The 14,439-nt window shown below is 51.7% G+C and overlaps 6 protein-coding genes across 6 annotated transcripts; 3 read left to right on the forward strand and 3 right to left on the reverse strand.

Moving 5' to 3' along the window:
• Window positions 1–488: 488 nt before the first annotated feature.
• On the reverse strand, window positions 489–1,516 carry BO79DRAFT_239413 (uncharacterized protein; the record flags this gene model as incomplete). Its single annotated transcript, XM_025684919.1, has 4 exons — window positions 489–664; window positions 963–1,040; window positions 1,191–1,345; window positions 1,455–1,516. The coding sequence occupies 4 exons, from the start codon at window positions 1,511–1,513 to the stop codon at window positions 561–563; spliced, it is 396 nt and encodes a 131-aa protein (XP_025536964.1). The 3' UTR covers window positions 489–560.
• Window positions 1,517–2,169: 653 nt separating this feature from the next.
• BO79DRAFT_210489 (uncharacterized protein) lies at window positions 2,170–2,738 on the reverse strand. Its single transcript, XM_025682812.1, has one exon. It carries the CDS (start codon window positions 2,523–2,525, stop codon window positions 2,223–2,225), a length of 303 nt encoding a protein of 100 aa, XP_025536965.1. The 5' UTR covers window positions 2,526–2,738; the 3' UTR covers window positions 2,170–2,222.
• A 4,445-nt stretch (window positions 2,739–7,183) lies between these two features.
• Window positions 7,184–8,412, forward strand: BO79DRAFT_230861 (uncharacterized protein; the record flags this gene model as incomplete). The annotated part of the gene is made up of 2 exons (XM_025684122.1): window positions 7,184–7,973; window positions 8,012–8,412. The coding sequence occupies 2 exons, from the start codon at window positions 7,184–7,186 to the stop codon at window positions 8,410–8,412; spliced, it is 1,191 nt and encodes a 396-aa protein (XP_025536966.1).
• A 2,046-nt stretch (window positions 8,413–10,458) lies between these two features.
• On the forward strand, window positions 10,459–11,919 carry BO79DRAFT_210491 (uncharacterized protein). The gene has a single exon (XM_025682813.1). It carries the CDS (start codon window positions 10,792–10,794, stop codon window positions 11,866–11,868), a length of 1,077 nt encoding a protein of 358 aa, XP_025536967.1. The 5' UTR covers window positions 10,459–10,791; the 3' UTR covers window positions 11,869–11,919.
• Window positions 11,919–12,570, reverse strand: BO79DRAFT_210492 (splicing factor 3B subunit 5 family protein). Its single transcript, XM_025682814.1, has 2 exons — window positions 12,254–12,570; window positions 11,919–12,176 (listed from the first exon to the last, which is right to left on the reverse strand). The coding sequence occupies exons 1-2, from the start codon at window positions 12,494–12,496 to the stop codon at window positions 12,165–12,167; spliced, it is 255 nt and encodes an 84-aa protein (XP_025536968.1). The 5' UTR covers window positions 12,497–12,570; the 3' UTR covers window positions 11,919–12,164.
• Window positions 12,571–12,745: 175 nt separating this feature from the next.
• Window positions 12,746–14,389, forward strand: BO79DRAFT_130046 (tRNA-specific adenosine deaminase; the record flags this gene model as incomplete). Its single annotated transcript, XM_025677969.1, has 2 exons — window positions 12,746–12,885; window positions 13,132–14,389. Coding segments are annotated over 2 exons (1,398 nt in total), but the record flags the coding sequence as incomplete, so codon positions are not given.
• Between the last annotated feature and the right edge of the window lie 50 nt (window positions 14,390–14,439).

Below are 14,439 nucleotides of genomic sequence, written 5' to 3' on the forward strand. Positions count from 1 at the left end.
ATGTCACGCATATAGGCAACAGACCATACATTGAGAAGAAAAAGCAACACAACTAGACAGGTCAGGTGATAAGCGCATCTGTCGTGAACCAGAGGGGTCGAACTTTTGACGACCGGTCCTCTTTCAGAACCTCATGCAGTGTCATCATGATGGTAGTAACCCGGTCGACTTTACCTCATGTTGTACAAGCTTCAAGCCACTGTTGTGACATATCAGGCATCAAAGACAGATCTCACAAGAGCGTTTACATATCGGTTTCAGCATTTACGGCAGGTAAAAGAAAGTTGGGAAGCATGTGCGGTGTTACATTAGAGTCAGCTGTCCAAGGTCTTTTCGCTCAATGCAGATGCAAAATAGCCAGCTGAAAGTGATCTTCTCTCTAGTACGTACCAGAGGTGAGTGACTGTGTGACATATTGTGCATAAAATTCGGCTCATTCTGGAGCCAAAGCACTCTGTGCTCGGATGGTCTTGGTATCTATATAATATAGTTTGGCTGGCTGTGGTGGTCTCAGTCCACATGCTATGCCATATCAATAGTGTCGCAATTAGGTGCTGACATCAGCTAATGTGCCCCGGTTTCGACAGACCATGGTTAGAGGGTGACCTGAACCGATGTGATGGGTCTAGATGGCCAAGAGGTGGTGGAGACGAGCGAGGGGTATCTCCTCAGCTGGATTGGGGATTGGCAGTATCGAAGAGGGAAGTTTGTAAACAGTTACGTCAGGAGCGAAGGACTGTTGTCTCACAACAGAACTATAAAATCGATCAGTAGCTCAGCTCACAAAATAGGGACTTCCTACTTCGGACTCCAGCATAAATAGACCTCTTCAGAAGTACGAGAGTGATGAGTCCAGACCATTATTCCTTGTAGCTTTGACCCCTGGATCAGCGGACAAAGTACGCATACCTATCTCCAGGATGTTTGTGCTCGGTGTCCCCTTAGATAGGAGAATAGATGACCGCAGCTCCCCTGGAGGATGAATCCGAACGAGATGACCTCATTCCAACACTCTTCGAGCATCCAGGCCAGTCCATTCCCTTCCTAAGATGGCTAGTAGAACAGGTGACCAAACTGGCATGCACTGTCAGCAGAACCAAGTGGGTCGACACCACCATTACACTCGGGATCAGAGAAGGAAAAATGAGGTTAAAAGCCCAAGATATCTCCCGGTAGTATGCATGCCCTACAGTAGTACGGGGCCCCCTCCTCTGGCATGGCTGACCCAGTGCCCCCCTGGTCGCCCGCACGGGGATGGGGTTGTCTGAAACACAGAACAGGGATTAGCCTCAGCAAGGCAGCCCGTATTGGCCAGTTGCAGTCCGGGTCGGGGACTAAAGTCTGACTCTGGTTAAGATGGGCGAGGACTCAGCGCTTAGGCGGGCATGTAAGGTAATGCATGGTAATGATGCAGGTTGCATTCTCACTAGCGGTATCATTAGGCTATCTCAGACCTGCCTGCGAGCGGCTTCAATGCGCGCGCGGTTGCAATGTTTTTCTTCAAGGCTGCCATGCCGTGTCCCCGTCGTGGAGGTCCGGATTGAATCCGGAATCTTGCATGAAACCTCCGATAATCGAAGCCGCCCGTTGCATCCAGGCGTGTGATGAGTGTGATGGGGGAGGTCATCAAGGCAGACAATGGGGCGCAGCGCTAAGTGCTGGTCATGTGAAGGAAGAGCCTTTGCGTTCCGGGTGGTAATTTCTGGGTTAGCAGGCATCGTACTTCGTATACAGTCTTCGATGGATGCAGATGCAGGTAGTAGTTAGTAGACTGCGCAGGAGAGTAAGTTTAGTTAGTTAGTTAACTAACTAGTAACTAACAACTCGTCCCGCTTATCTCATCGCCCATATGACCCGAGACTAAGCATGATGTATCTGATAGTAGTGGGGAGATTCTTCACTACCAACTACTGTCGACAGGTAACTAGTCAAACAATATTCTTCTAGTTCGACTCTACATTGTTCCAGTGGTGCCCTAGTTCCAAATAAATTCTCCGCCCATTATGTCATGGTGGTTCTGCAGAAACTTCGCCACAGTGATGTGGCTCAAAATGACAGCAGCGACGGGTGAGGCGCAGCAATCGGCCATCGCCGACACCGCCGTCAAATTCACGTCTTGTCCACCAACGGGGCTTTTCCTGTTGCCTGCCTGCATCCTGCATATCCTTGCTTGCCTACTCTCTGCTGCTTCATTTCTTTTTTTATACCATTTTGCCGTCTCTCTATTTGCCCCATGAGGCGATCCATGCCTCTTTTCTTGACTCCAGCCTTGCTAAGTATGTATAGGCTAGGGTCCACGATATGTCATAGTGCGGGCCATAACGGTCGTTCCAGCATTCGGCATCCAATCTGATGGGTCGCATGGTCTTTAGTGCACAGCTGACGACGCGCTGGTTGCTTATGCCGCATTCTTGCGCCAGACTGACTACCTTGCCATCTGGTGCCCGGAACCGACTCCAGCCGACGCAGCGATGCGCTCTGCCATTGTTTCCTCTCGTGCCTCCATCCACCCAATCTCTTCCCATGCCTGGTGAGTATACTCCGCTTTGATTGAGTCCACTGCTAGGCGCGTGCTGAGACCGAAGTTTAGCATCGTCTTGCCTCACCCATTGACCCCAGGCACTGCCGCTTTTTGGTTGATGCTCCGGCCCTGGTTGGGTTGATGCCGTCCGAGGAGGGTCGTGCAAGGTCGGCTAGTCTAGGGGATGACATGACCGCATCTATGGATGAACTTTTTTTCATCTCCATTTCAGCCAGTCCCGGTGTCGCCGGGCGCCCACTACCCCTAAATACCAGGCTTGTGCATTGGCTTGCCACAGATCCATGTGCTCGGAGTTTGTGCCTGGTCATGGTAATATCTCCAGATTCCGGTGTCTCCTGGATGACACGAGCACAAGCCAGGGCTCTCAGTCAGCCAACCATGAAGCGGCGGGTGGGCGTGCAGACTAGCGACAAGTTCTACACATTAGGGTAGTTCAGGGCAACGCGAGAAGCGCATGCATGCAGATCGGGGGGAGGTTCGACGGGTGACATCCCCTTTTCGCTCCCTTTGTGCTGCGTGTAATAACGGAGTATCATTTCTTACGAGGAGGCCTCCCGTCCGACTGACTGCCCATTCGAGAAAGTCTGGAGATGACCGTCGACGGAGCCCAGTCCAATGGTAGATCGTAGCAGGGATCTCAGCTGCGGCGTATGAGCCGGACCGTGAGGGTGTCAGCGAATCTGAGGCCAGAAGAGACCTTGTACCAACTTCCAAGGACATTTAGCTCGCCCCACGATGCCCTCAACCCCTCCATGATTCATCAGCTGAGTCTGAGGTCTTTTTCCCTCCGCTACCCGAAGAGGGTTAGGGGATCCGAATAATGTTGTGGATTGGAACAACCAGGCCGAGTTCGTTTCACGTTGCCCTTTCCCCATTGCGTGCTGCGTCCATGTTTCGATCAAGGCTTACTTGGAGGAGAGGAGTTCCTCCTATCACAAGTTTATCTTAGTGTGTGTTCTCTCCAATGTTGCAAGAAACATAGAATAAGAGCGATAAGAAGTAGTGCAGTGTGCCGCACAACAATACGCAGCAGGCAGACAGTATCCGTTGGGTCACGATCTTTGGAACCGAGTCGGTGCGACAGCGTACTGGTGGCCAGCGCTTTGTGGACCCTCCTGAACCTTTGGTTGATAAAGCGTGGGATTTCGGGTAGATTATCTGGTTCCTCTACACTTGATCCGGAAAGACCCTCTGTAGTAGTAGTTATTGTTGTTATGGAGTATGTGGTGCTATTGAAGGCATAATCTTTCTACTATGTACACGGCCGACTCCAAAGCGCTGCTACTGTGAGTCATGCAGCAAGCAAATGTGGGTTCTATTGTGCTTTTGCCGCGGGCAGCGGTCTGTATAACCCGTTGCGCGCAAAACTTGAGCGCGCGGGGGATTTACTCTTTCGAGTGGAAGATGAAGTTATGATCTTACAGTCTTATTTGTCGTGTGCTTTTTCGTGTCTTTGAATTATGGTTAACTTTCTCCTTTTTGTCCCGTGACTTAATACACTTGTTGGTTAATAAGCCACCCATTTTAACAAAATTAGTGAAAAAATGCCCTCTTTGGGTATTTTAAGAGTGAAACTAAACCAGATTCCTTCTCAAAAACCCACTATGAGAGGGCCGAACAACCTACCATAAGCAGCGGTTTACTAGGCAGATGTTCTTCCCAGCTGAAGTTGGGATCCACCAGGTGGCGGAATGGGCGCCGGCTGCTATTGTCTTACTCGATTGGGCATTAGAATTTCCAGGGCAATCGGGTGATCTTCACAAACCAGGATAATGGTGGGGGGTTCAGCGAGGATATTCACCACGTTCTGTTCATTTACGACAGCTTTCAAGATCCATGGAGTCTGAACTAGAGGACGGCATCCAGGATGGCTGCTGAAATAATGCTGGCTGTGAAGGCAACAGAGCAGAATCAGATAAATCGACCCGACCAGTCAATTCTGCCGACCACAGGACCGTTTTCCAGGAGCCGAGAGAGATGCATCCGTGCATGCATACACTCCAGCCCTCCATCCATCCGGAAGTGGATCAGCCATCGGGGCTTAGCCAGCCCTCTTGGTCATTGCAATTGGCATCGCCGTGCCCTGTCTACCTGCACGCCGGACTGAAATGCATACTGTCTTCTGCAGCGCCTCCCACTTTTCCCAGCTGCTGTTGCTGCCGCCCCAGACGGCTCATGCACCAGCATTTTCTCCCTTCACGTCTCTCCCTCTCCAGTGTAACGTCCAACTTCTTTCTAACTCATATGCGTGAACGGGATGTCAGACCTGACGGTCCGTCCGACCGTCAGTCTGGGTCGTGCCTGTGACACACAGACGAGGGTCTAGTCCGACCTCTTATTCCCACCGTCGCACTCCGTAATGTCCAGAGCAGTCCAGACACGATCCCTATTTCCGCAGGGGAAAAAAAAATAGGAGTTTATGACCAAAGAGAACAATCAAATGAAGAAATACACGCAACACAATCTATGAGAAAAAAGTAAAAAAAGGTAAAGGGGTGGAAAAAAGCACCTAGGCCCGGGAGGGATTCCAACAATACTACTACTACTTACTACTACCACTACTTACTTAGCTTTTGTGCTGTCTCTCCCACGCGATTCGACCGCCGAGGAACCATCCGAAACCCTCCAAATCAGGACGCAATGCCGCCAGGGAACGACGCGCGCCTTGGTCGAACTTTCCTGTGATGCCGCCAAAGAGTTGTTTGGAACAATTCCTCGTCTTTTTGTTCCCGGTATTGTTTTGGAGGGGTAGATAAACTAAAGGGGGTGTGGAAAGAAAGAGGATAATACTAACTAGACTAAGCGCCTGTTGACCCAAACTTATCCCGTATTTAGGTACTATGTGTGTGAGAGTTGAGTGAGAGTGTGTCCACCCTACACAGATTTTGTAGTGGTATCTACTTAGTGTGCCATACACACTAAGTCACTAACATATGCTACCTACCCGCCCCGATCGTAGTGTGGTCTAAGTTGGCCCCATTTCTTGACTCAGGTGTGGGAAAACGAGACGGTAGTTAGGGAATCTCTTAGCAATGACATCTTTGGATCGACCACGCCAGGACTGGTCGGGTGTCTCCACCACCGACGACACTTCTGGACGCCTGCATCCTGCTAAACCCAGCCTGAAGGGGAACAGACCTGACGCCGCCGCCGCCGCCGCTGCTGCTGCTGCTGCTGCTGCTGCTGCGCACCTGAGATCGGACGGTCAATCCGGACGGTGGCCAATTTATTTTTTCTTCTCGTACCATACGATCGGGATTCCGCGTCTGCATGAGTGAAAAAAAAAAAAAAAAAAATCCTCACCTCTGAAAGAAAAGGAGGAAAATTGAGAGTACTAAATGGAAAAAGAAAAAAAACCTCGGAAAACAAGTAAAAAAATGAGGGGAAAAGATTAAGAAAAGTAATTAAAATTCTTAAAATGGGAAATCGAAAGTCGCCGGTCTGCGCTATTGGAGACTTTTTTCTAACTCCAAGGCAAAAGCTGGATGGGTAAATGTAGTGCGCGCGTGTTGTGTGTGTGTGTGTGCGTGGGTGTGTGTATGGATATGGGTATGTATCAGTGTGTATGCTGCTGGATTTTACAGTTGGGATTTGGATCTGAATATTTTTATTTTATTTTTTATTATTTATGAAGTGACTCAATAATGTTATATTGATCATCTTTGATCTCTCTCTCTCTCTTATTCTCTTAATATTTATCCATCGACATCTCTTTTCTTTTTGGTCTGACAGTCGGAGCCAACGTTTCTTGACAGTGGTTGACAGATCTGCCCTTCTCACCTCATTTGGCGGCTGTATAAATCCGCTCGGAACCACAGTTTTGGCTGCTGCTACTGCTGCTCCTCCCCCCCTCTTCATACAGTACTGCCTCTTACTGTATCCATCCTGCATCCCATCCGATCCATCCATCAACTCGCTCAGTTGACTTTTTACCTCCATTTAGGATTGACTGATCCATCCCGAAAAGTTGGTCGGGACTCTTGCTTTCCCTTTTGGGTCACCCTCGCCCCTCTCCTCTTTTTCCCTCTCTTCTCCTCTTTCTTCTGCTTCCTGCTGCTTTTCCTTCTCTTTGTCTTTCTCATTCCCCCGTTTGTCCCCGCCTCGCTCTTTTTCTTTTCTTCCTCCCCTCTTCTGCCGCTCGTCTGGTCCTATTTCTTTTTGGTTGATTTTATTTTAAACCCTTTTGCTTATCATCGTTGCCATTCCTTTCTTTTACCCTCACTTCTATTGCGCATTCGCCCACACACACAAACAGTAATTTTGACCTATACAACCCTCTTCCTCCACCACTACTACTACTACTACTCAAGTAGTACTGCTTTCCACTCCACTCCCGGTTCCTGACGGTGGGGATTTTAATATATACTACCAACCTCCTCCCTCCAGGCAGGTAACCTTCCTTCCGACTACTTTCTAGTCTTTCCGCGCTGCCCTTACTCGCCTCGGTCCTCGTGACTTCAAGTTACTTTGCCGTCACGCTTCGGACTGTATCGGGATAAATCACTCGCTGTGGGCGAATGTCGCCTCTATGCTCTTTTTCCACCCTATCTTATCTCTCTCTTTACTGATCCGCCCTTCATTTTTGCGTTCGTTTGTCGTCAAGTATAGCACCATCTTTGCTCGTCACTGCGCAGTCTAATTATGCCAACCGTCTTGCTGCCCTCGTCGGCAGCCGCATTCGCTCCACGCTCGTCGCCGAACGTGGTGTTGAATGCGCGCATCGAGCCTTGGCTGACTGCCACCCTCAAAAGAGTGAACCGAGTCAAGCGACCCCTTAACAATGTTACCCAGCATACCAGATGCCTTACGGAGACGCTGTCATCCCCCGACGCCATCTGGACGCTGTGCTCTCTGATGTTTCCCAAGGCCCCCGATGCGGAACTCAAGAAGGACGACAACCCCCTCGTTGAGGCCATGTGCAACTACCAGATGGTACACATCGAAGCGTACGTCGTGCATGTCGACATGGTTTCGCAGAACGAAGTCGCCTTTAAATTGACTCCGGAGACCATCGAGGCTCTCGTCGACTACCACAAGGACGTCTATTCCGTCGACACGGCTGCCAGCACTTGGGACTGGTCCGACAAGGATAGTCAGCTGAAGAAGCTGCAGGAGGAATTTGTGCAAGCCGTCAACAAGTTTGTCTATCGCACAGAGGCGCTCGCGCTGGAAGGGCTCGAGGAGGATGGCGCAGGCGAACTGCTTGGCGGCCGCAGCGATGACGCGAAGGCGGCGATAACCAGTCTCTTCGTGCCTCTACTTCCCCCGCCGCCACGTGTAGTTGACGTCCTCCGGTCGACCCCTATCCTTCCCAGCTCGACCGTACCGGGAACCTGGTGGCAGGAGCCGATGCCACAAACACTGCCTTTGGAGTCGTGGAAGGTCCTCCCATCCAGCCCCGCAACAACCAGCACTGGCGAGCCGAACGCTGGTATGTGGACAACCATGAACGGCATGGGAGAAGCGCAGCTTACTTCCCCAACGTTCAGCCAGCCGTATACCACTTCACCATACAATGCGACACAATACTACAGCACAGCGGCGACGTCGGCGACCATCGCGGCGCTCCCGCTGCCGAGCATGCTAGTGCAACCGTGCAGCACAGTGGCTGGTCTGGCGGGGTTTGGATGGGAGAACCGGTACCAAGATTTTACACTGCCATACGGGACAACAATGTAACAGGTCCATGGAACCAGACACTTGATGTTAACGGTATCCCTGACTTCGCGTGTCTTTGGAATAGATCCGAGGATCCGTACCGACAATATGACTACGGCTCCATGCCACCGGGGCCCGCGTATACACAGTCACGAGAACGACCGGGGTCCTATCCCCACGGATACCCTCATCAGACTAATTGGCATCAATGACGGCGTTACCCTTGATGATTTGCGAAACACATGATACACCCTCACGTCTTTGCATTGGTTTTCTTATCTCTTTTCACATTCGATGACACCAGTTTCCACCACAAGTGCCCTATTCTTTTCGTTTGCCTTTGACAGCGCTAGCGTTTTGTTTGATTTTCGTTCTATAGCATCAAGAGCGGCGGGTCGGCTGTTTGTTCTGATTTTTGGGGATGCCCCCTTTCAATCCCGCATTATATGTCATGAAGACCTGGTTAGCCTCGCGGCTTGGGATATGATTTGGATGAGGAATGTTCGCCCTTCGTTTCGTGTCGCGGAGTCAGGAGGGCTGCTGTGCTGTGCATGGTGGTCGTCCTGACGACACCGTCTGCTGGGTACAGGTACCCATTGATGGCAGAGGTGGCTAGCGACTGCTGTGGCTATCTACATCTGGGATGTGATGGCTGCAGAGTTTGGCAGCACAGATGATGTGGCGCAGGTAGCTCTGGGGCGTCTCTGATCTGAAGATCCGCCTGTGGCGGACCTGATCGGGTTTGCAACTAATGGTCTGTGACCGTCAGTGGAACCTTACGAGACTAACCTGGGCTCACTGTCCCGTCAATGTGGCTGTCCGGTAGGTTCATCTCCTATCATCCAGGCTGGGTTTGAAATTACCTGGATACGCCCGTTCACATCCTCACTGGGTGAGACTGTGAGCGGGAATCGGATGCTGGAGGGCTGCGCCCAGTCTTCTTTGGATCTTCGTTCTTTATTCTAAGCATTACTACGATCTTTTTCAATTATTTGGCACGATGTACTTAGTCTGACATAATGGACCACAAGACGATCGGCACTGCGCAGTAGACAGGATGTAGAGTAAGGCGTAGAATAGTAAGTACTGATCTCATGGCTGCCAGGGGAGAGCGAACCTTGCTGGATTCATCGGCAAGAACGGTCTTTTTGTGCCCCGGACCGGTGACGTCAGACCCCGAACTCCGCAACACCACCAGAACCGGAGGTACCATTCATTATCTTCCTCTGACGATGAACTTCTGCTCTTGATCGGATTAGCTTCTAATGGTATTCTAATGCTTTATTTTATTCTATTATATGTCTGCCTGGTTGCCTAGATCCTCCTGTGACATACCCCCTCTTACTTCCCCCACCTATCGCCCGGAGATTTCCTTAATCTACAACCATCATCACTCCAACATCTCCGACGACTTACACAGGACCTCATCACTTCTACAGGGATCTATCTCACGCCCAGAGAATAACCCCAGAACCAAGACAACAAAGAAGACCTCACATGACCAATAACACCACACCACATACACAACAATTGAACCGAACCGACCCGAACCACAAGCATACCCAACTAAGTCGATAAAAAGAAAGAAAGAAAGAAAGAAAATGCCCCTCCCCACCCTCCAAGAATCCCTGGAATCTCTCTCCCCCACCACCTGGACCGACGTGCCCAGCACCGACCCCGCCGCCCTACGAGCCTACATCACCGACCTCCGCACAAAAGCGCACCTGATTGTCGATTCCGTCCCGTTGCCTTCAGACGACGATATCCAGACGCAGCAGGCCGCGTACGGCGGACACCCAGCGAGCAAGGTAGTCAAGGCGAGCGACGCAGTTCCTGTGCATGATTTAGTGGATCATGATAACGGGAATAATGGCGATAGCAGTAGCGGTAGTGGGAGCGGGAGTGGGAAAAGCAACAACAATGGAAAAGGAGGCGGGGTGCAAGCATTACGGAAACAATGGAGCAAGCCGATACGAGTGACCAATTCTCGGGATAACCCGTTGCAGATCCCGATATATAAGTTGCAGGGGGGAGACGGGAAGGGACACTGGTTTGGGAGGCGGAGCGTGCATGAGGGGTTGGGGTTTGAGCGGTGGAGGGAGAAGTTGTCGGGTGAGATGGGGGAGACGTTGAGGAGGAATCAGGAACGGGTGAGGAAGGGGAAGATGCCGGATCAGGCGGTTAGGGGGATTGGGGCGGAGAGGTTGGTTGAGGGGGTGGAGGTTATGGGTGGTGGTGATGATGGTGGTGGTGGGGAGGGGGTGATTGGTAGGGTGCAGGTGTATCATGTTTCGGCGCAGTTTCCGAAGCCTACGACTGCGAGGGATTTTGTGAGTTTGATTGTGAGTTGGGATGAGAGTGAGGGTGAGGAGAGACGGAAGAAGGAAGGGAAGGGGAGGGAGTGGATGATGGTGTCGAGACCGTGCGAGCATGATGAGGTGCCTCCGGTGCCGGGGTATATTCGGGGTATGTATGAGAGTGTGGAGTTTATTCGGGAGATACCTGTGGAGGGTAAGCCTGAGGGGGCAATGAATCCGGTGGAGTGGGTGATGGTGACGAGGAGTGATCCGGGGGGTAATATCCCCAGATGGATGGTGGAGAAGGGTACCCCCAAGAGCATCTGTACGGATGCTGTCAAGTTCTTGAATTGGGCTTGTCGGGACGGGGAGAGGAAGAGGAGGTCCACGGACAGATCGGTGGGCAGTCATAGTCAGTATGATGAGGAGGATGCGTCCAGCAGTGAGGACAGTGACGACGAGTCATACACTGAAGTCGAGCATCACGGGTTGATTGCCAGCTTCGCATACCTGGTGAACGCAGGTCTGGAGCGGTATGCGCCGCAGACAGTGCTGGACTACCTACCGCAGCACTCGCGCCAGGTCTCTGCCCAGAGTGTCCCTGCCAGCAGCACGGAGCCAGATGTCGAGGGGGCCAAGGAGCACGAAGACGATGCAGTATCGCACGACAAAGCGTCGATAGCACCATCAGCAAACTCGGGCGTCGAATCATCACTGGAAGCAGGCCCCGACGTATCCGCGCTGGAGCTAATGGCCAAGAACAAAAAGGGCAAGCTGACCTCGCACGAGAAGCAGCTAGCGAAGCTAGCAGAACGCAAACGCAACGTCGAAGCACAGCTGGATAAAGTACGAGCCGACATCCAAGCCCTCCGCGTGACCTCACCAGTGGAAGGCTCCAAGCGCGACAAGACATCCACGACCGCTCTAGCAGCAGCAAACGAGCAAGCCAGCAGCGAACCGCCTAGCAGCAGCCCAGCCAGCAGCGTGCACAAGGGCCAAACGTCAAGCAAGAGCCGTCATGCCGAAAACCCCGATCACGAGACGGCGAAGATGCACAAGGTTGCGTCGGGGCTGTTCCACGACGAATCCAAGCTGCTGAAACAGCTCGGCAAGATCGAGAAAGACCAGGTCAAGGAAGCATCGAAGATCGAGGCGCGGCAGCAGAAGCACGCAGACAAGCAGGAGAAGCATCGCTCGCGGGCAGAGACAGAGGCGTTGCGCCGCGAGGTGGAGGTGCTCAAGAAGGAGGTGCATCGACTGCGCGGAGAGCGCAAGCAATGGCTGGATTTGATCGGGTCGTTGCAGAATGAGAATACGCGGTTGGCAGCGGCGCAGGGGGGTGGAAATGACAAGGGAGAGATTAGCATGTAATGTAATTGTATATTAGCGTAGCGTTGTACATGATAATCGATTGATTTTAACCCATCTTATCCATATCCTATCCTTAGTATGTAATGTAATGCATGAAACCTCCACGCCAACGCCATTAACCCACCATTGAACTCCAGTAGTATGCAAATACCTGCATGACACAAACGCGACAGCACATATCCCACCATCCATCATCTATCTCCTTCCACAATACTCCTCCATCAAACACTCAACTCCTTCATCTCACCCAGCCCTCAAACCCCACCACCAATCACTCAAAGAGCAGTAGTACTGAATTATTCCTGCGTCTATATCCCACCCATTAGCCCAATTCATTCATATCCCCAAACCCCAAACAAGAAAGAAGAGAAAAGAATGAACCAACCTCCGGCGGATTCCCCGCCCCTCTAACCATCTTCTCAATCATCGCCGCGCGAACCTTCTCCTTCGACTCGCCCATTCCCAACGCCATATATGACAACATAGGCGGATGACCAATATACGAGGCGTAGCTATCCCGGACAATGTTCGATACCCATTCGTATTTCGTCGTGTCCGCGTGGCCAGTACCGATGTACCGCGCTTGCATCGCCTCGAGGTTTTGGATCGTGCGGAGTTTGTCGGCCATTTTGGATGTCTTCTCCTTCCTTTGTTTCGGTTGGTTGTGTGGGTGGATGGAATTGGGGGTGTGAGTGGTTGTGGTGGTAGTTGGAATGCGGTGGATAAGTTAGATGTTGGAGATGAGATGGATAAGAATAATTGATGATGATAAGTCACGTGATATGCACCCACTTGATATAAAAGTGGGACATGCACAAACTACAGCATGCGTAACTAGACGATATATATATATATATATATATATAGCATAATGGAACAACGACAAAAGCAGGGAGATGCTGGAGATGGTATGCTTGCAGAGAGAATTGCAAGAGTTGTGCATGCGCACTTTGATGCTTTGCCCGCACGCAGTAAACCTATTCTGAGGGATGATGGGACGAGGGAGTGGATTCCTATGTGTGGGGTTGTGGTTGTGAGGGGTTTGTATATCCTTTCTTTATCTTTAAGCAAGCTATTCCTTGATAGGAAGAACTATGGTTGGGTGTAGTATGCTTACAATATGTTGGTGTAGATAATGATGATGATGATACAGCGAAGGAAGAATTGACCTGTGTGGCTGTTACGTATGTTCACCTACCACTATCTACCCTATATAACCACACCACAAACACATTATTTATAAGTAAATACTAAACCATCCAGCTCCGGCGCAAAATGCCTCCCTACCACACAACTCGCATCCAGCACCGGCCTCGTCCTCCACGACTGGCACGCCGAGATCCTGGCCCTCCGCGCATTCAATTACTGGCTGTTGAGTGAGATTCGCGCATTAATAGACCATGAACATGATCATCAGCAATCTTTATTTACACCCAAACCCTCCCCCTTCATCCGCCGGCGCCAACAATCCCCAAACAAGAACACCAACAACAACGAACCCCCCTTCGAACTCCACCCCTCCCTAAAAATCTACCTCTACTGCACGACCGCCCCCTGCGGCGACGCAAGCATGGAGCTCACCATGGCAGCGCAAGACGACCCGACACCATGGGAAATCACCCCCTCAGAGGAAGAAGAAGCAGGCCTCCTCTCCGGCCGCGCCAACTTCTCCCAGTTAGGCATTGTCCGTCGCAAGCCCGCGCGCGCAGACGCCCCATCCACGAAAAGCAAGTCCTGCTCGGACAAACTTGCCTTGCGACAGGTATCGTCTCTCTTGTCGAGGGGGATGAGCCTCCTGGTGGCTATTACGGAGAATGCGTATCTGGCCGGGGTGGTGATGCCCCGTGAGGAGGTGAGTGAGACGGGGTGTGTGAGGGCTTGGGGGGTGGAGGGAAGGATGGGGCCTTTGGTATCGAGGTTCGAAGGAGGGGGTGGGTATGGGTATCATCCGTTCCGGGTTCTCTCTGTTGATATGGGAGTTGTGGAGGAGTTGTGGGCGTTTGGGAAACCGAAGAGTAAGGAGGCTGGGATGAAGTGTAAGCCCGGGAATATCTCGGCTGTTTGGGCGGCTGCGCCGGTGCTTGGGGGAGGTGGTAGTGGTAGTGGTGGTGGGGTGGATCGCTATGCGGCGGAGAATGGGGCCAAGCAGTTGCCGAAATTGAGTGGTTCGTGGACCGGGTTGTATGAGACGATCATTGGGGGGATGAAGCAGGGGTATAAGGCGTCGGTGCCGGTGGGGAAGGGCGCGTCGGCGCTGTCGAGAGCGAAGATGTGGGGGGCGTTGAGGGGGGTATTGGGTGGTGATGATGGTGGTGGTGGTGATGGTACTGAGGGGGAAGGAGGGCATGTGGTTAGGGCATCGTCGTATAAGGAGTTCAAGAGGGCTGCGCTTGAGACGTCTGTGGGAAAGGCACGGGAATGTGCTATGCTGGAGGCGAAGAAGGTGCTGGTGCCGTGGGTGCCGAATGATGGGGATGATGAATGGGGATTGGAAGTGTTGGTGGATCAGAAAGGGAAGAAGAGAAAGCGTGATGACATTAAAAAGAATAAAGATGTCCAGTCTAACTAATA

This window comes from Aspergillus costaricaensis, assembly GCF_003184835.1.
Source record: "Aspergillus costaricaensis CBS 115574 unplaced genomic scaffold BO79scaffold_27, whole genome shotgun sequence".
NCBI classification, from domain to species: Eukaryota; Fungi; Ascomycota; class Eurotiomycetes; order Eurotiales; family Aspergillaceae; genus Aspergillus; species Aspergillus costaricensis.